At 47.6% G+C, this 24,291-nt stretch overlaps 1 protein-coding gene across 2 annotated transcripts in view; it reads right to left on the reverse strand.

Moving 5' to 3' along the window:
• Positions 1–21,161, reverse strand: part of HTRA1 (HtrA serine peptidase 1) — a 32,528-nt gene extending 11,367 nt beyond the window's left edge. Inside the window, exons 1-3 of one of the 2 annotated variants that reach the window (XM_063405151.1) lie at positions 20,663–21,161; positions 5,498–5,597; positions 4,927–5,131 (exon numbers count right to left, since the gene is read on the reverse strand). In XM_063405151.1, the coding sequence (XP_063261221.1) occupies positions 4,927–5,131; positions 5,498–5,597; positions 20,663–21,107 (750 nt within the window). In that variant the 5' untranslated portion in view covers positions 21,108–21,161. The remainder of the gene's footprint in view (positions 1–4,926; positions 5,132–5,497; positions 5,598–20,662) is intronic. The other variant, XM_063405150.1, reaches the window with a different exon arrangement.
• Between the last annotated feature and the right edge of the window lie 3,130 nt (positions 21,162–24,291).

Below are 24,291 nucleotides of genomic sequence, written 5' to 3' on the forward strand. Positions count from 1 at the left end.
CCAGCTCCATTCCCTTCCCTGCAGACTCTCCAGCCCCTCCGTGTCGTTCTTGAAGTCGAAGTTTGAAGAGCCCCAAACAAATCCCAGGATTCAAGTGCAGCCCCAGCAGGGCCAGCACAGATGCTCACCTGGTGCTCTTTGACAGCATAAATTGAGTCAGGTAAAATAAGTGAAATTTGGACAAAACAGCTCCAAAACTAAAAGAGGAGGAAGAACAAAACCACCCCAGGCACAGCCACTGCCACAGAGAAATGAAAACCAAGAGACAGGGGCCATAAGCAGGAGGTGTTTTGGTTTGAACCTTTTCATCCATGAAATAAGTGAATGTCTCTCTGTGCTGCACAGATAGCAAGTAAATCCCTCCTCTGTTCTGTAATCCCCTTCATTTGTGGATGGAAAGCCAGGAATTTTCAGGAAGCACTTTGCAGTTCAGCAAACGGATGAAGAGGAGACAAAAGTTCTGAGTTCAATTCGTGTTAACCAGCGGCAGATCTCCTTCATGCCTTTTATTTTTAGGTAGAAAAGGCACAGATGCTGGTATGGAACACTAATTCAGCTGTAAGTGTAACTCTAGCAAAACAAGTAACTGTCCTGGGAATTGCATTTCTGTTCTGACTAATGAAACTATTCAACTTTCAGAATATGTTATGGCAAAATAAAACCACCAGTCATGAGCACAGAAAAATATAGAATATCATCTACAATCTAGAAACTGCTTGACAGAGGGCCAAAGAAAACGAAAAACCCAGGCTGAACGAATTACAAGCCTCCAAAAGTATTTCATCTATAGTTAGAAAAGCAAAACTGAGTCTCCTTATCTAAATATGGAGCATGGGAAGCTTGCAGAAAAAAAAAAAAAGAAGAATGAAGTGTTGTTTTGATATGTCACCAGGTTTTCAATTGCCTGGCAAGAGATAGCTGTTCTCCCTTAAAAATAAAATACAAATGTAATTACAATTAAATAAAATAAAAATAGCAATTGAAAAAAATGCTGGTGCTCCAGATCCACCCTGGAGATGTGAGTATTTTGCTGCATGGGAAGCTGGATCAGCACATTGTCCCCACAGTGAGGGCTACTAGAAGCTGAAGATGGCAGGGAAACCACTGCTGCCTAAATTGATGAATAAACAGGAGTTAAGGTCCAAGCTTTTTCCAACCTATTTCATTTCTATGGCTCCTGAAGACTTCTGCAAGCAATGTGTGGGCTTCACCAGGGTTTCCAGAGGAAGCAACAAATTACCCAGTAACAGATTTCAAAGTGAAATAGCATTTTAGAAAAACCCCTCACATCTGGTGCCCAAATAGTTTGTTCTTTCAAAATGTGGGCTATTAAAACATTGATGCATAAACAGGGAAGTTTGCTTTCCTGCCTCCTCCAGTTTGTACACACAAGGGGAAACAAGTAAATCCCCTCTGGCCACAAAGATACAGACATTCATTGCCTCAGGAAACCCCAGGGGAACCAGGGCAGAAGGTCTTGTTGATTTTAAAGTATCAAGTGTTTATATTAAAAAGATGCAGGAGAAACCTTAATCTGAAGGTTTTTCACCGAAGGGCTGAAGTCTCACCACAAATTAGAGATGGGTCACAACCCCACGGCTGCTGCACCATGCAGATCCAAATCCTGTCTGGGCTAAAGAACCAGGAACTGGCCACACTGAAGAACAAAAATCTTCAGGACCTGGCGTGTGCTCCATGTGTGATTCCAGAGTCAGTGCCTCATGGCTGGTTTTTAAGCACATAGAAAGAAGAAACACCTGAAAATAAAGCCATTCACCCTCCTCCTCCTCCCTTCAGTGCCAAAGCACAGGCATCATTTTTATGGACAGAGCTCGATTTCCAGGGCTGAAAAGGGTCTCCAGGCAAAAGCCACCTCCACCTTCCACTACTTGGGGCTTCCAGTTTCCATTTGGGTTGGGTTCTTTTATAACTCTGCCCCCCTAAACCCTGACACCGTCCATTAAACCACCCTGAAATTTCCCCCCCTCCTGCTGGTGTTTATTTTTCAGCAGCTGTATCACACATTCTGATTTAACAAGGTAGTTATTTGCCTTGAGATGAATCCCACAGTCCAGCTCTGCCAGCAGAAAAGCATCTGCTCCCTTTGGAGTGTTGTGCAAGAGTTTTGATGGGTTTCACACTCGCTGCAGCATCACACGTGCCACGCAGCACAGATTATTTATTTCACCAGTCCCTGCCTATGCTGCCAAAACCCAATTTTTTCTAGGGAATTCTTATAAATTTTGCATGTTCATACCCAAATTGTCTGCAACTGCACTGTTCCTTTCTAGAGATGTGGTCCCCTCCTTGCATTTGGAAGGATATTTAGATTGGATTCATGGCTACCACATTGATTCCAATCTTACTTCCTGCTTTCAACACTCCAGCAAACTGCTCTGTGTCACCACAGACATGAGAAACACTGTTGCTCTCTTTTATAGACTGTAAAAACAAGCACATTTTAGGTCTGGAACAACTGCTCCAAGGTTTCTATTCCTCATTGACTGCAAGTTGTTTTTCCACGGAGAAGAATTTAATCAGGGAAATGGTTCACCCCTCCTGGTGCCCAGATTCTACCACCCTCCTTCATTCCCTGTGGCACTCAGCAAAGCCAAATTAATTCTAGCAATGTCTTACACCAGATGTTCACACCTTAGAGGAAAACAGCATTCAGGCTGCTGCAAAATCTGAACAGCTTTAGGAATGCCAGCTGACAGCCTGATCCCACACTTCAAGCCCAGCTCTGCTCCCAACCACAGAGCATTCCTCACTCCTCAGATCCTGCCTTAACAGGCCACACAAAACAACAACAAAAAACACACACACAAAAAAAATCAAAACCCTTCTGCATCTTTGATGTCACCTTCAAATAATTTATTTCAGTTCAAGAACTTCCTCTCTTGCTTCAGAAAAATTCTTAAGGATGGTTTTCATGCCATATCCAGATTTTTAAGGGGTCATTTGTACCCTCCCGTTGACTCCTTTAGCCAGCAAATACATTTTAAATTCAACAAATTATTACCCCTGTGATTTTAAAAAGTCTTAGGCACCTGAATGACTGCAAGGCATTCCAGTACAAAAAGGAAAGCCCAAACACTGAACTTGAAAGGGTACATGACAATGTCTCACAAAACTCAGTCTGAGAATCAGTTTCTTAGCTGGACACGTTTCCATTTTAACTTTTTTTGTGAACACATAAAATGTTATTTTTAATTCTCAAATGCAAAGCAGCACCTGTCCTGTGAGCAGAGGTGCCTCAGGCCTCACCTTGGACTGGGATTTCCCTGTGCCATGTTACCAGAGCTGGCTGGAAATCTGGGCCTCCCATCCCTTTAAATTTCCCCTCAGTCTTCTCAAAATTACCCTGAGCTGCAATGGGAGAGGCCAGGAGGAGAACACCACCCAAGGCACTGGGTTGTACAGCTGATAAGATGCTTCCAAGGGCAGGTCAGACCAATTCCAGCCCTGTTGATCAGTGGTTTCCACCACAAGCTCATCTGGATGCATCCCTTTTTTTTTCCAAGCTGCTTCCAGGTTCTCCCTTCCCACAAGCAGCTTCCCAGGGCAACATGGAGCCATTTCCTCAGGGTATCAAATACCATTCAAGCCCATGCCTGCTCCTTTCCTAAGTCCTGAATCCATCACATCAGTTCAGTGTCTCCTCCCTGACTGCCACCTCTCTTCTCTCAAGTTCAGCTCCTGCTGCTCCAAGTCCTCTCCTTCTCACCGTGTCTGCTCTCCCCACCACGTTGTGCTGCCAATTTTAAAGCACTTTTCCAGCTGCCCTTCACTCCCTGCCCCATCCTGCTCATCCTAAAGCTGCCAGTGCTCATGCTGGGGATCTTTCCCTCTTTTCTTACTGCTTTTGCTTATTTTAAGATAAAAAATGAGAAAACAAGCGACACCACGAAAACAGAGAAAAAACAACACGGCAGAAACATTGTTGGTGCTGTTTGTTTTTTTCTGCCTGGTTGCTGTTCAGAAGCTTTTAAAAAAGAGAAAGCTTTTGAATGATAAAGGTGGCAAGGGAGCAGCAGGAGCACTCCATATCTCGGGTCATCCAAGAGTTCTGCACTGGGCGTCTGACTCAGCCGTGAACTCTGGCACAAACACTCCTGACCTCGCTGGGGAATCGCCCTGAACTGCAACAACACTGCAGATCCACACATTTTTGAGCCACGTGTTTCAAATGAAGAATTCTTGCCCCTCAAACGTGGAGGTTGTTAACTGACAGGCCAAAGGAGGGGAGTCAGAGTGAGCAGCACCCCAGACAGCCACGTCCAGCCCCCTACATCTCCATTAGGCATCATTCCCACAATATTCCCTTTGCTAGGTGTGCAGAACCTCCTGACAGCTTTTCTGCTGTGGCAGGAGGCACAAGAATGCTGACAGAGGAACATCTGATAGGGAGGAAGATCATAGATGGGAAGCTGCTCAGAAAACCACTTGCAGTGTTAGAGCATCTTTACAAGCTGGCTTTAATTTCCATGTTCCCCAAGATATTTTCCATTTTAGTATCTGCATCAGCGAGGGACTAATGTATCCTCTAGCAGCCATTTGTGACTTCAATATAGGCACTCAGGACAGAGTAGCACCAGCAGAACACCCCCATTTCTTCTCTGAGACAGAGTTATATCAGATGAAGTGTGTGCAAACCAGCCAGCAAATTGGGGTGTTGTTTTTTATTTTGAGGATGCATAAAAAAGGGCTATGTAATACTTTACTACACTGGGAGGGAACAAAATTAACCACTGCCACCCACAAACTAGGCTTTTAAAAACATCTATCCACCTAGTTCATATATTCTCAACAACCCAGCCCAGTAAACAACTTTTTTTTTCCTTCAAACCTGAAAATCAGCAGCAGTTTTTGGAGAGGAGGATGTTAAACCAGATGAATGAGATGTGTCTTGCTTTAACGACTCACCTGAGCATCTATTTTAATTAGTGCAATGTCTGATTTCTCATCGACATCTTTAATTTTGGCTTCATAGGTCTCCCCATTCTTCAGCTCCACCTTCACCCTGTTCTTGTTGGTGACCACATGGGCATTGGTCACTATCAGCCCATCCTCAGAGACAATGAACCCCGAGCCACTGGCAACTGGCACCTCCCTCTTGGAAAAAGGAAGTCTAAAAAAGACAAAAGAAATAAAGGGTTTATTGCTTTGCAAAAAAAAAAAAAAGCTGAAAACTCACAAACCATTCCAAATAACTCAGAGCAAAAAGGAGTTTAGTGAGTTTTAACGTTTTAAGATATCTGCTGTTACTCTCATTGAGAAGTAATAAATAAAGCACGTATAAAAGATAAAGCACACCCATTAGTTTAGCTATTTTTTTTTCCCATGACTCCTAAATTATCCTCAATTCTTAAGCATGACAAATATTTATGATCTCGAAACCTCTCTGCTATTTCATATCATCAATCAACATTTCTGTCATGCTGGCAGCTGTTTTCATGAATTAAAAAAAAAAATCAAGACTGGGCATCTTGTTTACTTGCGAAATAATTCAATGTGAACCACAGCAGGAGCGATCTTCTCCACCACATCTGCAATAAAGTTGTATTTGTGCCTCAGGCTGTTCGGATGTTCTTGGCCTGAAATAGAAACAGAGGACGTGTCATGAGTTCTTCAAGTGACTGCAGGAGGGTCATTGCAAAACACCTGAATTAAAAAAAGCTCTGAATGGGTATCTTTCCCTTCCTTAAAAGTCGTCTGCAGCACGACCCTTGGCTCTAGATTTCCTCCCTGCTCCTCTGCACAGAGGTGGAGTGGTTTATCCTTAGGAGAAGTGGTCCATGACACTCCTGGTGTGGATGCACCCCGTGGGGCAGCGCGGGTCCATCCCAGAGAGGTGCCCAGGGTGAGGCACTGCAGGAGCACAGGGTTTATTCCCTGTCTGCACTGCCCACCCTCCCTTTGTGAAAGGGATTTTGTACTCAGATGCCTCCACTGCTGCTCTCCTTTTCTGGATGGTCTACTTAGCCTGTATGGTCTCCTCAGATTAAACAAACGAGCTCTGTTCCTCTGCCAAAATCCGCCTTCTTGGAGCTTTTTGAAGTCTCAGGCTGCTGCATTTGTGAAACGCTGAGGACACCGAGGTCCTGACCCCGGTGCAAGCCCTCAGCAGCTGCTGGGAAAGTTTAACTTGGGTACAAGGTTGGGCTTCCTTTCCCACCAGTGTCCCCACACAGTGTCCCTGGCTGGCACCTCCAGGTGGGAGCACCTTCCACACACCCCACACTCCTCCATCCCTCCCACCGATGTCCCCTGAGGTCCATCAGCTCCATGGAGGGGAGGATCCCACCCTGCCCGGAGTCCCTGAGCCACCCCAGGGCTATGAAACACAAACACAATGGGACCACAGAGCTCTGCATTCCTGGGCAGTGCTGGAACACCAGCTCATGGTCACTGAGGATTCAGAGGGGATTTTCAAAAGCCATTGGATGCCCAACTCCCATTGTGGCCGACAGAAAACCTGTCTGCACCAAGAGACGTCTAAAAATCTCTGGGAAAAACCCACTATTCTGACACAGCTTCTCCTTCTCCAGCAGTCCAGGGGCAAAACATTCCTTTTTAAAATTGGGAGCAGCTATGCAAATTGGGAACACCCCGAAGAGTTATTTAGTATTCCTTCAGAGGCGGGAAACACCCTTTGTTTTCATTCCAGTTTTATCTGGTGCCTCCATCTCGTGTTCTAGAGGCACAAGCCAAGCCTGTAAGAGACTTTCAGAGGAGTATTAATGTGGTGTGCTGCTCCCATCCCTCTTTGCCATTTGCCTTCTAAATCCATGCAGAGATTAAAGCAATAAGCAGCTTGTGGGTGCCCTAAGTGCCTGTGACGGTGTAAGAGGACGATTTATTCGCAGACTCACAGGAGACCAAGGACTATCCCATAAAACCATCCCAATACCCAAACCCCGAATGCCCTTTGCTATTGGAAAGACCAGAGAGGAAAACCAAGCAGATTTTGAAGTGCACACTGGAGGCAATGGTGATTTGGGAACAAAATGCCACCGATTTTAACACTCACCAGACACCGGTTTGCTTCAGGGGTGAACATGTTCCAGGTGACTTCCCAATGCCAACCTGCACACACTGCCCTCAGGAGAGGGGTGCATGCTCCACCCAAACACCATCGGTCACTCAATAACAGCTTTTTTTCTTTATTTATATCCTGTGAAACATCTCAAGGGCTTTTAAATGCAGCCCACCATGAGCAGCAGCCACAGCAGTAACCACAAAATCAGCTGTGCTGTTTCAGAAATGTTTATCTGCTTTACGAAGCAGCAACATCAATCAGGAAACTTTTGTCCTCACCTCATTGTTTTTCCTCAAGAGTATTCAGTGCTTTCTGATTTACACATGAGCTGTTGCCCTTGGGCTTTCACCCCACAGAGGCATAAGGATTTGCTGATTGAGAAATATCAATTTACCAAACTATTAATAGTCCCTACTAGAAATATTCGGTATCAAGCAAGCCTTGCCACAGCTGTAAAGCTGACAATTATAACAGGGACAGTTTTGGGAAACTGCTACGATAAGAAATGCAGTTTGGGATTATCCATTTGCATTAAATAGGTGCTTAGGCAGATTATCAGATGGGATTAACGTGGTGCTGGGCTAAAACGCCACAGGGCACTGCTACAGCCATCGATATATTTTTTGATCACTGCTTTTAAAATGATTTCATCTCAGCTGCAATGATTTGTAGAAATCCAAAGGTCACATCCTGCCCTTGGGGAAAAAAAAAAGCGCTCCACGGATGAGGGAACTGCACAGGAAAAGCACAGCTTTTTTTTTCATGCCTTCAATCTTTTTCTGCTTTTAGCCATTGAAGAAGAAAAAGGATGCCCGGGCTGTACATGGTGAGACTGCTAATACTTCACCTCAGAGCTGCCTTCCCTTGGAGCTGGAGCCTACAGAAGCCAGGGTTTCAGAGAAAACAGCATTTTGTCCATAATCCACCCCCTCATGCAGTCCCAAACTAAACTGCGGAGTGGAAAAAAAAAAGTTCAGTATTTCCTACTTTGAAAAAGTTAGATAATAAATCCTAACTCATGGCATACTGACCCAAAAAGCTCCCAGCAGCTGGCCACGCCTGCCTATTGCTTATGCATTAGGAATTCCTGCATTGTGTAACACAGTTTTGCAACTCCTCTTGAAGCACTGCCCATTTAAATGGAAAACATACCTTTTTAAAGCAAATAAACAACAGTCAAAGCTCTAAACTTGATGAACTCATTGATGAATGTTAATGAAAAAAATTCCTGTGAACTGGTATTTACCATCAACATAAAATCTGAAGGCTGTGGAAGTATTGATACATTGAAAATTACTTTTATCACTGAGATAAAGAATAATGGAGGGCAAAAAACCGCAAGCTAATTGCTCTTTGATTACTGAGCTACACACAGGGAGCTGAGAGCTGCACTGATCTTTCCTACAAGAAACAAACTCTGTATGAAGTTTTATCTAAGATTTGAACCTAGGCACAAACTACCACGTGGAAGCATAAATGGCCATATAAACACCAACATTACAAATTTAATGTGGGCAGATGCTCATCCCTGTACCACCACAGGGCAGTTTCCAGCCATCACTGTAGAAGACAGCAGTGAAACTGAGAGTTTCACCAGGTAAACTTCCCTCTTCTCTCTTACACATCTATTTTCCAGCTGTACCAATAGCTCAGGGCCTTAGTAGAAAATATATGCTTTTTGGTTTGTTTTTTTTTTTTGTTGTTGTTGTTTTTTTTTAATTGTGGGGGTGGTGTTGTTTTGGTTTGTTTCTAAATCATTGAGAGTTGGGCTTGAAAAAAGCTCTAGTTCCTAAATACCTTCAGGCTCTGACGTTCAAATCTTCCCAGACTGCTCCTCTTTCTATTTATATGCTGTGATTATTGTGTTTTGTAACGTTTTTATTGAACTATTGCACAATGCCCTAAATGCCCACGAGCACGGCTAAAAAACCTTTATTAATGACATTATAAAGATGATTGTTGTGAATTCAGTTAATGACAAAAAAAACCAAAAAACCCAAAACATAAATAGGTTACAGCATGAAGAATTCCCAAGGCAACTAATTCTTCAAGGACTTCAAAGGTGTGCTGGATGGCAGCCCTGAAATGAGAAGGTAAATCTCTGCCAACTGGCATTAACAGGGCTAATAATCAGTAAACAGACTGCAAGACAGAGCACCAAGCCATGAAAAAAGCACACCCAGCTGTAAACAACTGAAGTAATTTCGTTTCATAAAGAGGAGCCAAAAAGCAAATTAAGATTTGGGTTCTGGTTAGGTCATTACTCAAAGTGGCATCGATGCAATGATGCTCACAGCTCACACAGGCTGCTTTTGGTGGTTATTTTGGGCTAAACTGAAGAGAGATGCTTTGGAGATAGAAATCTCACCAAAGTAACCTCTCCCCTTGTGCTGGGAGAGCTTTGTCTGCTGCTCTGGAAGGGCTTTTCTTGGCATAGAGAAGAGAGCAGGTCTTCAAGCAAAGCTTTGGGCACATCTCAGTCACACATGGGGCTTTTCCCCATCCAGTTTTCATCTGTTTTCCCCTTTTCAAAAAGGGGGTTCTGCTCAAAAAGAGGGTTCTGCCCTCCTTCATCAGGACCTTCCCACTGACTAAAGGACCAAAGTCATGATCCCATTTAACGGGAGTTTTTGTCTTAGGCACAATGAAAGGGGAAAAAGGCACAATGAAAGGGGAAAAAGGCACAATGAAAGGGGAAAAAGGCACATCCCAGCAGCTCTCTGTGTGCCACCTCCCTGAAGGCTGCAGTGCAGGGGATAACTGAAGATACTGAACTGCTGAAAACAGGTGATCATTTCCTCCTGCACTCACCACTTGTTCAGACACACACAAGGCTTTGAAAGCAGGGCTTGGGGCTGGGATTCTCTGCAGAACGAAAGCAAAAGAGCTGCAGCACTCACAAAACCTCTGGGCTGCCAGAACCGGTGACTACTGACACAAACCACAGACCAAGTTTTCCTTGGAGAACTTCCACCCTCCCAAATAAGACTCCAGCCGCTGGTGTTTGTACAAACTTCCATTCATGCCATATAAAAACCTTCAAACCTCAGACTGTGGAGGCACAAAAACTCCTGCAAAGGTGCTCAGCTCGCTGAAAACAGGGGGATCAGCAAGCCCTGCTGGAGAGAGACAGGGGAAAAGTGTGGGAATCTGCTGCCACACTTTCTCTTTTTAAATAACAGAAAACTGCAAGCCTAAATATTCCACTTCCTATTCAAGGATAAATTGTGTAATTCACCAAAAAAAGGGTATTACACAATGAAAACACTAAGAAAATAAGGAACAACATTCTACGTGTCACAGGCAATTTGCTCAAGAGCAGCTCTTAGGTCATTGGAGGGAATTTTGAGAGGTCTAAACCACAGCACCTTGTTAATACAGATGCTATTGCATCAGTTATTTTTCCCCCTGTATAATCCATGCAGAAACTCAAGACACTTCAGAGATTTCTGGGAGGAAATTCTGTATTACTGTGACTTCCCTAAAAGCAAAAACATTTTCATAGCCCTAAATAATGGTAGAATAAAATGCTTGAAATCTCTCCTACCAGTAAACTGCACAAATCTGGTCTTCACTTAAAATATTTCCTGCAGGAAGAACCACTGCAAGATTAAAGAGAGGATTTTAAGTGGAATTGTTATTTTGCATAATTGCACATGAGCAAAGGGAAACTAAAGTCCATTTCCATAATCATAACATTTAGATGATCAATTCTTTCTTGGCATTCTTTAACAAGGACTTTGTATCTTCCCTGCTAATCCAAAAGCAGAAACTCATTCGTTTTAATCACAGATTTTAAACAAACCTAAAAGAGCTGCCAAGCTAAACAAAACGGGGAATCTACACAAAGTTCATAGAACAGAACAGCTCTCAAATTAATGGTGACACAAGACAGTTTTCAGAGCAATGTGTGGTCACTCATGGAGCAAAAGCACGTTTGAATAACAAAATAAAGGTGAAAATGTTTCACGTTCTGATTGATGTTCATTTGCTACTGGCCACAAATTAATGTTTGCCCTGAGAAGAGCTTAAAAGGGAAAGGTATTGAGCATCCAATTGTAGGAATAAATAAAAGCAGATATTGGCAACACAAGGATGTCACCAATATCTGATGTCCCATCCCTGGCAGTGCCCAAGGCCAGACTGGACAGGGCTTGGAGCAGCCTGGGACAGTGGAAGGTGTCCCTGCCATGGCAGAGGGTGGCACTGGATGGGCTTTAAGTTCTTTTCCAAGCCAGACCACGCTGTGGTAGTCAGAATTATCAAGTTATATGAAGAGAATGACATAAAGAGTCCTTGTGTATTTGTAAAACAACAATAAAAATGATTTGAAGACAATGAAATTGCAAAGCAAAGCCTTCAGAACACTTTGGTCCAGCCTCTTTAGTCCAGCTTCTTTCTCAGTGGGAATCAGACCTCTTTGGTCTGATCAGGCTGTGCAGGGTGTTCTTGTCACTGAAAATGGGCAGTGGGCAAATTCCTCCTGTAACATGCCCACAGCTTTCCTCTAGGAAGTTCCTATACAATTTCAGATTCACACTTTTATTTTTAGCAAAAGGGAACTTTTCCTACCACTTACCTACAAGGCAGAATAAGTGGGAAGTTAATCATATACAGAACATCTTTGTTACAACTCAGCTGCTGAGTTACTACAGATCCCAGGATTGGAAGGAACGCCCTGGATGGGTGCATCTTGGTCCAAGCTGTGTTACTCCATCTCCATGCAACTTGTGAAAAGCAATTTGTGCTTTAGTGTCTGAGATTTAGCTCTAAAATGGGCATAACCCCTATTTTATCTGATTGGAATAATCTCAGCCTTCAACAACCCTTGCAGAACCTCATAGCGGGGAAAATATGTACATAAACCCTCCCAGGAATGCCAGAAATTCCTCTAAAAACCAAGTGCACTGGCTGCCCCTGCAGAACAGACTTAGCAGGGAGCAAAAACCATCAGAGTTTTGAGCTGATGAGGCTCAGAGGCAACTGGGTGTCAGCAGGGAGGGTGACAGCTCCATCTAAAACAACAGGAAACTGCAATTCCTTCTGTAAACAGCAGCGGAGAGGTGGGAGGAAATCCAGCCTGGGCATAAACAGGCAGGCCTGGAGCCCCGGGAAGGGAAGGGAAGGGTGCGGGAAGGGTGCGGGAAGGGAAGGGTGCGGGAAGGGTGCGGGAAGGGAAGGGTGCGGGAAGGGTGCGGGAAGGGTGCGGGAAGGGAAGGGTGCGGGAAGGGAAGGGAAGGGTGCGGGAAGGGAAGGGAAGGGTGCGGGAAGGGAAGGGTGCGGGAAGGGAAGGGAAGGGTGCGGGAAGGGAAGGGTGCGGGAAGGGAAGGGAAGGGTGCGGGAAGGGAAGGGTGCGGGAAGGGAAGGGAGCGGGAAGGGAAGGGTGCGGGAAGGGAAGGGAGCGGGAAGGGAAGGGTGCGGGAAGGGAAGGGTGCGGGAAGGGAAGGGTGCGGGAAGGGAAGGGTGCGGGAAGGGTGCGGGAAGGGTGCGGGAAGGGTGCGGGAAGGGTGCGGGAAGGGTGCGGGAAGGGTGCGGGAAGGGAAGGGTGCGGGAAGGGAAGGGTGCGGGAAGGGAAGGGTGCGGGAAGGGAAGGGTGCGGGAAGGGTGCGGGAAGGGAAGGGTGCGGGAAGGGAAGGGTGCGGGAAGGGAAGGGTGCGGGAAGGGAAGGGAAGGGTGCGGGAAGGGAAGGGAAGGGTGCGGGAAGGGAAGGGAAGGGTGCGGGAAGGGTGCGGGAAGGGTGCGGGAAGGGTGCGGGAAGGGTGCGGGAAGGGTGCGGGAAGGGTGCGGGAAGGGTGCGGGAAGGGTGCGGGAAGGGTGCGGGAAGGGTGCGGGAAGGGTGCGGGAAGGGTGCGGGAAGGGTGCGGGAAGGGTGCGGGAAGGGAAGGGAAGGGAAGGGAAGGGAAGGGAAGGGAAGGGAAGGGAAGGGAAGGGAAGGGAAGGGAAGGGAAGGGAAGGGAAGGGAAGGGAAGGGAAGGGAAGGGAAGGGAAGGGAAGGGAAGGGAAGGGAAGGGAAGGGAAGGGAAGGGAAGGGAAGGGAAGGGAAGGGAAGGGAAGGGAAGGGAAGGGAGCAGGAACACGCCGTGCCTGCAGCAGCATTGCCACATTAATGCAGTGCTGAGGGGGGCTCTACAGAGATGACAAATTAATTGGGAGCCAGAAACCCTCTGACAAAGGCACAGAGCCCTGGAGGCTGTGCCAGCAGTGCCCTGCACGGGCACCAGGAGGGGCAGCCTGCAGGGAGATGCTCAGACACAGGGAATAAAGGTGAAGAGCAATTCAGGACAAGGGCAAAGAGTGCTGAGCTCGAAAATATCATTAACAGCAGCCCTGTCTGAGCTGGAAACACTAAGAAATGTAAGTCAGGTAGTTATGGAAAAGAGTCTGCCCCATTTCCTGCAGACAGAGGAACAGAGTATTTCAGCCAGCAGGTTGAAGCAGACAATTCTCTTCTCTGCAGAAGGCTGAAAATACAACAGATGAGTCAGGAATCATTTCTCCTCTCCTTTTTTTTTTTCCAGCCCTGCTCAGTTTGTGTCCCTTCCAAGTTGGGTCATCACCCTGCTTTACCTCCCAGCTCCAACTCACTACAGGCAGAGAACCAGCAAAACAACCTCAGAACACCCATCAAGCACCAACGACGTGGTAATTCCTGTATCCCACATGTAACCAGCAGCTGTCCGATCTTGAGAATTCCTCCTAAAATTATAAACCCATTAAGATCTCATTTTAAGTATGTGAGAAACTTTCACACTGCATCTTCAGAAGAAATCTCTGCTTAAGAGACTTAGCTTCAACTTCCAGGAACCCTGGTATGAAGACACCAGGGAATAAAAACAAGTTCTTGTTTTCATGCTCCTTAAACTTCTCTCTAGCCTTTTCCCTTAAGGGGAAAGCCTGTAAAAAGCTTCCTAAGATGCTTCTTTTCTGCAGCTGGAGAGGGCACTGATTTCACCACTTGGCTGTGGCTGGACTTGGGAGTGACATGGAGTTGATACAAATAGGGATCAAATCTATAGGAAAAAAATAGATAGAAACCCCTCAGAACAGTAATAAAACAGACATCACTCCTACTCTGGGGTGTTGTGATTGTACAATACATGAAGCCAGCATAACTACATTGCAAAAGCCTCAATAGCCTGAAAAATCTGTCAGCCTTTGGCAGTATTTTCTACATCTGTCTCAAGAATCACTCCAAGACCACCCAGACTTGTTTTAATGTAGACATCAGAAATCAGTGAGTGGCTGGGAAATGAAGCTGGAGTACTGTGGATGTTCCTTCTGCCACCCTACCTGGAGAGGTGCAGTAAGGGGGTGGCACTGCCACTGGGGAGGCAGCCACTGTCACACAGCACCCTGCTGCTCCTGGAGTTCCTCAGGAAAGGTTTAAAGGACAGCAGGTTTCAATTTCATTCTCTCAAACATGCACTTTCCAAAGATATCTAGAGTTCTAGATTATATTCACTGCTCCCCATCAACAGTAGCTATTTAAATATTGATATCCTTATCTAGAACACCTATCCTGCTGTATTTTAGGGACCATCTGAGTATTTTCTCGTATTGATAAGTGGCTTCTGCTTGCCCACTTTTAGTGTCTGAATACAAAAGAAAACAAGGCTTAGCCAAGCTTTACCTTCCTAGATTGAGGTCTACACAGAGATAGAGAAAGGGCAGACATTCCAAACAGTGCCTGTGCTGTCCTGGAAAAAGAGTGAATCATCCCTTTACCACCACAAAGGTTAAAGCATGAGATTCCCCAGGGGTTGTGTTTATTTTGGGGATGGGATGGCGGGAGGGGAGAGCCTTGTTTGGGTTCCTCTCCCTTCCCAGTGCTGGGTTCACCCACTCCTTCCCTCCTCCAGGAGGACTCTCTGAGGATGCAGATCGACAGATCATCGATGCTGCTGGCAGGACAAAGCCCAAACTGCAGCCTGAAAGTTAAAGAAATGGAGTAATGGAAAAGAAAAGTAATGGAAAATGGAGCAGCAATGCTGGCAAGGTGCAGAAAACTGAGCAGGGACTCATGAAAGCTCAGTTTGCTGTCAGCTCTGCTGCTGGCTGACCTTGAGCAAAGCTCTTTATCTTTTCCTGCCCTAGATTCACTGTCTGTGAGATGGGGCAATGACAGCGGTCTCTGGAAAAATATTGAGAGCTCCTGCTCATGTTACCCTCTGCTACAGAAAATATTTCAAATTTTAGACCACTGGGTAACTTCTGTGCATGGCTACCAGATTTAATAAGTGTTATTTTATCCATCAGTTGTCTGGCAACAAAAATATGTGCAAATCCAAGTGCTACCAGAAGCATTTCACTGTCTCACTGGGATTTCTCACTGGGATTTCTAGCAGCAGCTCTGCAAAAGGGGATGTAGGAAATATTCATTGCACATCCCTCTCCCATGTCTCACCAAAAAGAGTGAGGAGATGGAAAGTCTGAGAAACCCTGATGGGGGGAAAAAGACAGAGACAAGAATGAGTTTGGTTAAGCAATACCACACAGAGTTTTAATGGCACTGCAGGCAGTGACAGGGCCAGGTACCAGCCTGCAGGAAGAGCAGAGGAAATGCATCTGCTCACACATGAAACACATACTTGCTTTGTTTTTCCATGTTTTTCCCTCCACAATCAAGCTCCTGGCAGAGAAATGGTAACAAATTGCACAACCCAGCTGACCTCCAGCCTTGTGCTTCACCTTATCAGTGCACAGGGTGCCTGATAGTAACCCAGAAATTCAAGAGTTCCTCTGCCTGGACATGTAGTTCACCTCCAGCTGGTAAAATATGGTGGCAAAAATCTTCTCAGTTCACCAAACTTTAAAATAACTTGTCACCTGTGTCCTGTCTCACAACCTTAAGATATTGTAACTCTCCTGTTATCTACAGATATAAGGTCAACATCCATTAGTATAAGACCAATTATTTTATAGCCCTTTGATATAAGGGAGTGGAGGCTTATTTTCAGTTATAGTCTTCTCCTTGAAGCAGGACAACCAATTTGGGAACCACAATGACCTGCATCCAGAAGGGAAAACAAAGTCTTCTATTCTACATCCTGAACACAGCCTCCAAAATAATGTCAGGTATTCACTCGGGCCCAAGTCCAGCCAGGGATCCCAGAGGCCCCAGCAGCTTCTGGGATGTGGGATGGCTGTATTTACAACACCAGTCCAGTTCCACAGTACCCCAGTTTCTATTTCTGACATTGCTTTCTTTCACTCCAAGCACATGTAAATTCACATTTGAAAAATATTTTCCAGCTTCTCCTATTTCTTGGAGGGCAGAGCCTGAGAGCTGCTCGGGATATGCTGCCTCCCTCACATCCCAATCTGCTTAACAACACTCCTGCTGCTTACTCATGGCCTCAAGCATTCCTGCCCAGTCCACAGGTACCTTTAAATTTCAAAGCCCAGAAGATGAAAGGATTGAATCTTTCCTTGTTCCAAATCTGTATTTACCGACCTGACTGTTTGAAGTCTGGCGACTGCAAAATTACTGCCTGCTCCCCAGGAAGGAAATCTGGATGTGGAGAGGGGAAAAGGTGAGCTTCTCCGGACAAACCACTTCTTACAGTTGCCTCTTCTCCTAGCTGAGTACTTGGCTTTGGAAAAGATTTTTAATCCCACACTTGGGAATTGGTTCTCTTCTGGAAAGATGTTGCTATTTATTTCCATTGCCTTCAGCTTCTCTCCCTCCCTGCCTTCTCTTCTCGTGCTGCTGCAAAATAGACTGAGGAAAAGTTGGAAAAGAATTATGTTCAGACCACCCAAACAGCAACTGAGGAGGAGATGAAAATTTAGCAGCGCTGGAGTTCTCATTTGTGCACTCAGCCCCCAACAACCTGATCCTCCTGGGTCACTTTTGATAGACTTGGCACGTGCCAAGTAACCTGCCAAAGCCTCCCAACACTTCTTCAGCACACAAATAATAACAATAAAAACACCACCATGTGCCTGTTATCTTCGGGGAAACAGCTGAAAGCCTTGTTCATAACAACAGTATCAACTTCCCTCTCGATAAATATCTGGCGGGGTTCCCAAGCCTCGCAGATTTCCCGGCTGAGTTTTTGTCTCCCTGCCCCGATTATTCCAGGCTCAGCACTGCCGGCCCATTAGCAGGGGAATGCGGGCAGGGCCATCTCCAGCCCATCCTCTGCTGCACTCTGAGATCACTCTCGGGCTGTTTAGAAGGGCTCCGTGAATGACAAATGGGTTATTGACCGCAGAGCTCCTTTTCTCCTGCCAGATAATTACACTGAGACACTTGGATGCAGTTTTGCCTGGTGCATTTCAAAACACACAGTCAGCCACTTCGCAAGAAACTGATTTTTTTTCTTTTTGCTTTCCCCTCCCTGTCTGTAGAACTGTGAAATCGGGTGATGAAGCAGCAAGGGCTGTATCTCAGTGATACACAGCTTTCTGCACTGAGTTACCCCTCATCTCTGCCTTCTCCCCAGGCAATCAAGCTGTAATGACCTGATTAATCTAATCCATAAGGGCTCCCATCAAACCCCGATGTGACATCGTGTGTGAGCATGCCTGGGACAGAGGCTGAGCCACCTGTGACAGCTGCCAGCAAGCTGAGGGCAGCTGAGCTCACTGGGATACCACATCACACATTGCAAACCTAATAAAAGCTCGAAAACATATAAAACCAGCTCAAAACCAGGCAGAAAATAGTTAGAAATTGAGAGCAACCACAAGGAACGTTCTTCTTGCTCGGGTTGGTGGGGAAAGGACAAATCCAGGTTAGTTTGTATTTTACAGTGTGAAGAGAGCTACGTGGAGAGAAGGACACACTGCCCCAAAACGCCTGCCAACACTTGTGGGAAAAACGAGCAAGGGAATAAAGCCTGGTTTAAGCTGTGTGCTGAGCCTTCTTCCCTCGGTCAGCAGCAGGGATTTAAGGCCACCAAAAACATATTTGCAGAAGAAAAAGAAAACATCCTGCCAGCATGCTGAACCTCACCACTGAACACCGAGGTCTCGTGGCACTGACCTCGCTGCTGGGTGTGGGATGCTCTAAGGCAGCCACAGTTTCTGCCCAGGGGACTTTCACCTTCCCTCTGTGCCTTTGTATTTTCAGCAGTACCAACACACACAGAGCTGCAGCAGCACGGGCTCTGCAGGCCTGAACATCCTCTGGCAGCCCCTGTCTCTCTGTCTCTCACGCTCTGATGGAAAGGGAAGGTTTCTTCAGAGGCAGCTGCAGCTCAGGAGCTCTGGCCAGGCTGGTGCAGGAAGGGCACAACAGCATGGTTAGCACTGGGTGTGCTGTGGGCACAGCACAGCTGGACACTGCTGGGAAGGGCCTGAGGGTTTTGAGGCTGATTTTGGGTAGGGAATCATCCCCCTTGTGCACACAGGGCCAGAGCAAGCTGCTCCTGCCTCCCCTGCCTCCTCTCCAACACAGCTGGGATGCGAAAAGATTCCCTGGGAGTCACTGACCAACAAAAAACCAGCACTGGGAGCAGGCTGTAGCAGATGAAAATTGAAAATTATGGAAAATTTTACTTCATTGTAAGCAATATACACATCACTGTACTTGACCAGCTACTGAAATAGTGTGAGGGTTAAAAACAACAACAAAAAGTGCTTTCCAAACACTTTCTCTACTTTCCCATCCCTTTGTTTCCCTAGGCTGTTGCACTGTACTGAGCAAATTATTAACATGAGTGTGTTACTATGAAAAAAATGGCTAGGGATAATTCAGTCTTTAGGTAGAAAAAGCACTCCTGATGATTAATTTAAAATATAATTAAAAATTAACTTACTTTGGGGAGCCAAATATTGGCAATCCTTTTTCAAAACATCGATTCAAGCCCTTTACAGCCTACTCTCCATCCCTATTTATTTCAGGTTCTTTACATATCAAAAAAGCTTTGCTGGTAGCAATGTTTTCTCCCATCCAGGGACAAGCATGTGCTGCTGGTTGGCTTCTCCAGCACCTTCTTTTTGTTCCAGAGGTGCAACAGAGCAAAATGATTGTGTGGAATTACTCCTGATGGATCTACAACAGCAGAGCTTTCCCAGGCAGGGACTGTGTGCAGCCTGTGCATTTTCTGAATCCCCCACCAGAGGCACGTACTGCTCCCAGCTCAAACACAGCCCCAATTCTGCAAACGCTCGGCAGAAAAGGCTGAGAAAACAGTATTGGTTTCATGAATCGAGAATAAAAATCACAAGGCATTGTCTTACACCGGGCATCAGGAAAGTGTGTGAAAGGTTTGATTGTCTGCAGAGTCAGCAAACGCCAGCAGCGTGCCACGGAGCACAACACAGCTTTGACACTGAGGGGACAGCCAGGGGTACAAAAAATTGATTGTGTTGACCCCAAAGCTGTGAGCCTGATCTGTGGGCTGAACACACAGCCACTGTACATCAGAATGCTTTTCTGCTGGAGAGATGATGGCTAAGAGCAAAAAAAAGGTGTTCTTTAAAAGAAAGGAAGTTCAGAAATGATACAACTTACACCAAGAGAATTAATCGTCACTAAAATAGCGCTGACTTACTAAAAAGCCACTACCACTTCAGAAATAAAGGCTTAATTCATGCTAATTTTGACACATTACCCCCTAATGGTGCTGAATAGCTTGGAAGGGATACACAGGCTAGGCTTAGGAGGTTTAATCCAGGCTGTATTAGGGGCTGCATCTTGTGACGATCATCCCCTGCTTATCCCGGCACGGCTGTGCCCCGCTCTGTGTCACATCCCGCTCCTGCCACACCGAACACTCCTCCGGGCTGCTCCGGGGCTGAGCCGCCGTTTCGTAACCCGGCAATGCCTTTTTACACCGTTTACAAATAATTAATTTGCGCCCGTGCTGCGGCTCTGGGTACTCGCGTTACGTTGGGTTTGACTACGCTGACAACTAAAGAATGCTGGAGGAGAAATGCCAGGCATTGTTACTTATCGGCGGCCATCGCCATCCTCAAAAAACCCCGACAAAAACAAACACAGAACTCTAGACTGAGCTTAACACGCTGTTAACAGGCTTCTTCCTTTCCAGCAAGTCTTTTATTAATCAGAGCGCATCTGCTAAACCGGGCCAAGGCAGGCAGCAGCCTGCTCTGCCCCCTCTCCTTTGCTCCATCACATCTGAACGGTTCCTGCATTCCTGCCTTTATTCCCCGGGGCATCTCCCTGTGACAAAGCGCCGGGACAGGAGAGCTCGAGTTGGTTCTCCAAACTTTGCCGGAGCAGCAGAGCCGGCCCCGCTTCAGAGGGTTTGCACCAGTTTCCCCCAGTTTCGAGCCCGGCATCACCCCTCGGGGGGTGGGAGATAACTTAAAGTAGGGTACAGGGTTTTTTCCCCCCCTGCACTTGGCAGCCGCTGCCAAACCGCATTCCTGCTCCGGTTTCTGGAGCGCCCAGTTGAGCCGCGGCCAAGCCTCGTCCCCGGCTCCTCTGCGCGGTCCCTCCGCCCCCCGAGGCGGCGGCAGCGCGGCCGCGGAGCCGCGTCCCGACCGGGCGTGAGGACGATGGGGCCGAACCTCCTCCGCGCTTTGCCCCGCGCCCCGGGACATCCCCTCCGCACCCCGGGACATCCTCCCCGCACCCTGGGACATCCCCCCACACCCCGGGACATCCCGCCCGCACCCCGGGACATCCCCCCCGAGCATCCTCACCCTGCCCGCAGGCTCCGCGCTGGATGGCGATGACGGGCGGCTGCCGGAGCAGCTCTGCGCGGCGGCTGGCGGCCCGCAGCTGGCAGTGGCTGGCGTAGGTGACCGCATCGCTGCCGCACACGGGCTCGCTGCTGGTGCACTGGCAGCGCCCCGCGGCCGCCCGCTTGCGCACGGTGGCCGAGGCGGGCACGGCCCCGGGGGGCAGCACGCACTGCAGCCCCTCTCCGCAGGGCGGCCCCGAGCCCCCGCACGCCTCGCCCTCCTCGGCCCCGCACACGCGGCAGCAGCCGCAGGCGTCCAGCACGGGCCCGCCGGGGCAGGCTGCGGGCAGCGCCGGGCAGCGAGACCGATCGCAGCGCTCGGGGCAGGCGGGCGCGGCCAGCAGCGAGGGCAGCGCGGAGGGCAGCAGGGCCGCCAGCAGCAGCGTCCAGCCCCGCAGCGGCATCGCGGCGGCTCCGGGCGGAGAGAGCGGTGAGCGCGCCGGGGGCCGGGCGGCCGCTTTAAGGAGCGGCGGGGCGGGGCGGGACCGAGGGCACGGCCCCCCCACCCCGGGCTAGGACACCCCCACACCGCCCCCCCGGGACAGCGACACCCCCTTCCCCGGGACAGCGACACCACCTCCGGGACAGCGACACCACCTCCGGGACAGCGACATCTTCGCCTCCGGGACAAGCGACATCGCCCCCGGCAGAGCGACATGCCCCCAGGACAGTGACATCCCCCCGGGACAGCGACATCCCCCCGGGACAGCGACATTTCTACCCTCGGGACGGTGACATCCCCCCCCGGGACAGTGACATGCCCCCAAGACAGCGACATCCCCCCGGGACAGCAACATTTCCCCCCTCGGGACAGTAACATCCCCCCACCCCGGGACAGCGACATCTTCGCCCCCGGCACAGCGACATGCCCCCGGGACAGCGACATTCCCCCCCGCCCGGGCCAGCGACATGCCTCCATTCACAGCGACAACACCTCGGGATAGTGACACCCTCCCGGGAAAGCGACATTTCCCCCTCGGGACAGCGACATTTCCCCCTCGGGACAGCGACATCCCCTCCCCGCCGCGGGTCCAGCGCCGCGGGGAAACTCAGCGGTGAAAGCACCGAAATCGCGACAGGCGATTAAGATCGGGGGAAAGGCTGCGAACGCGCTCCCGCAAACAAGGGAAGGGGGCTGTGAGCGCTTCCCCGCCTCGGGAATTACGGGAAGCAATCCAAAGGCAGCGCCGATAAGGGTTCGGGCTGATAAGGGGATGGGGGAGCGCGGGGCCGGTGCTGTGGTGGAAGGAGTGAGGCGATACATTCATTATTTGTAAGTGGATGCAAATATCAGGCATTCCCAGCGGGAATGCCCGCTGTGCCCGTGACATTCCCGGCTCGGGAGGCGCTGCCGGTACCCGAGGGACGGAGGAAGGATGCACCTCCTGCTCCTCCGCGCTGCTCCCCGGATGCTCAGAGCCGCAGGGAGAGGTGGATACCAGCAATTAGCAGAAGGTTAATCAACCGAAATAATAATAGGAAAAATAAGAAAGGTCGTTTTCCACCATCGCACAGGCAGGCTGATCCCATTTATCCGGCAGCTGGGCACCGGCCAGAAGCCACGGCCAGCGGCCTCTCTGCCATCTGCTCTCTGGGCAGGTACGAGGTGCTCCGAAAGGTTTAATTACAACCAAGTGCCCTCCGAAGGACGGGGCATCCCTGCCAAGGCTGGGAGGGAACGGGTAACAGAGCTGGAAACCGAGCAAAGCCAATTTCTTTTTAATTAGAAGCTGATTAAACTTTTGAACTGATTCTCAATCTATAATTATTTAAGTGTACCTTTATCAGGCGCCGATAACGAAGCAGCTAATGAACTTTACAGCCCATTAGGCAAGAGGAAATGCTGTTCACTGTTAGATGAGCTGCGACCGAGGAGTTGAACCTGACAGTAACTACACTAATACAAAATAATTCAAAATATTTTCTCCTAGGAAAAGTTTAACAACGAGCCACTTGAGCAGGCAGAAGCAGCATCTCAAGCACCAGAATTCAAATTGTTCCAGGGAACACCATAAAAACTTAATCAAACTCAGTGCAAAACTTACTAAACTGTTGGTGAGTACCTGAACCTTGGAAACCACGTATATTCCAATGTTATTCCCATTTAAAGTTCCAGTGTGAACTCTTTACAGCTGCAGTTTTCCAGTAACTTCTACGCTCTGCAAGAAAAGAGATTTCAGGAGAATCACCTGATTTCAGAAGCAACCCAAGCAGTAAAATTGAACAATTCACAGAAAATTGTCTTAATATTAAAATCATTTGCATTAACAAGTCTAAGAAAATACGTACAAGTCAAAAATCTTTTAAATGTATGTATATACACATACACATATATATACATCCCCCTATATATATATAGGGGATAAATCTATCCATATATATAGATAGATATCATGGCAAAATGTTTCCAATTATCCATTGCTTATCGACTACTTTTAATAGGCTTTGGGTTTTTTTGTTTGGTTTGGGGTTTGACCCTTTTTAAATAAAGCTAAGTCTTTAAGGAGAGGTGATGAGCTTTTAGCAAGAAACAAACAACCCCCACCAAACAAAAAAAAACCACCCCAACATATCCATTTAAAATAAAAAGGCAAAACAAAACAAAACAAAACCAAAAAATACCAGGTTCAGGAAAGATCTCAAACTTCTTTTGGAAACAGGAACAAAATATTCAAAAATAAGTGAATTAGTGTGGGGTTTCACCCTCGGCAGCCCAAAAGGCCCTCTGCTCTCCTCTCACATTGCTGTGGTCAGATAACTTACTGCCCGAAGCCACGGAGCCTTATCTCCACAGGCAGGAAAAAATAACAGGCAGTGGGAAAGCTCCAGGTTCTGTCATCCGCTCTCCATCGATGGTTGTGTCTCCTTTATCTTTACCTTTGATAGTGGTTGTTCTAGAGAGCAGAGGTGTACAATTGTTTTATTAAACATATGTCAGCACTATCAGCTTCAAACTCTCCTTGGTAAGAACGTAAATCTTCTATTGAGTATTCAAAATGTAGTATTTTATGATATTCACTTTATAGTTGTCTTGTAGGTACACAAAATCTGAATATAAACACCTTGCACTCCGGAATAACTGAGCTAAGTCTCTGGGGGAGGTTAATAAATTAGCTCAATGGAAAATAGATTTGTTAATTGTCCATCTGATCTGTGTAGAAGTGCCTTAGACCTGAGAGGCGCTGCACACCCAGCAATTATTTCTCCTCCACCTGACACAGGCCAAAAACGTGGTCTGAAAAACACACTCCAGAGTCTCCGTAATGGTAAAAACATCCCATCTCCTGCTTTTCCAAGGGATCTGGGTGATAGGAGGCTCCACCTAGAGATCGCACGCTAGAAATTCTCCTGGTGGTGTGGAAGTCTGGGCACTGCTGGCAGGGATCCAGGGATGCTGTGCCAGCCCGCCCTGCCCTGCACTGTGACCCTCGGAGCACCTGGGAGGAAGCAAATAAAGGATGAAAAAAAAGGCACACCTGATCAGAGAAAAAAGGGTAAAGTCTTGAGTCTAGAAGGGTCCCGGCCAGGAAGGAGGATGAAGGAGGTTTGGGAAGGCTGGAATGCTGATAGTCTGAGCAAACTCCAACA

Source organism: Prinia subflava, chromosome 9 (assembly GCF_021018805.1).
Source record: "Prinia subflava isolate CZ2003 ecotype Zambia chromosome 9, Cam_Psub_1.2, whole genome shotgun sequence".
Classification (NCBI taxonomy): Eukaryota; Metazoa; Chordata; class Aves; order Passeriformes; family Cisticolidae; genus Prinia; species Prinia subflava.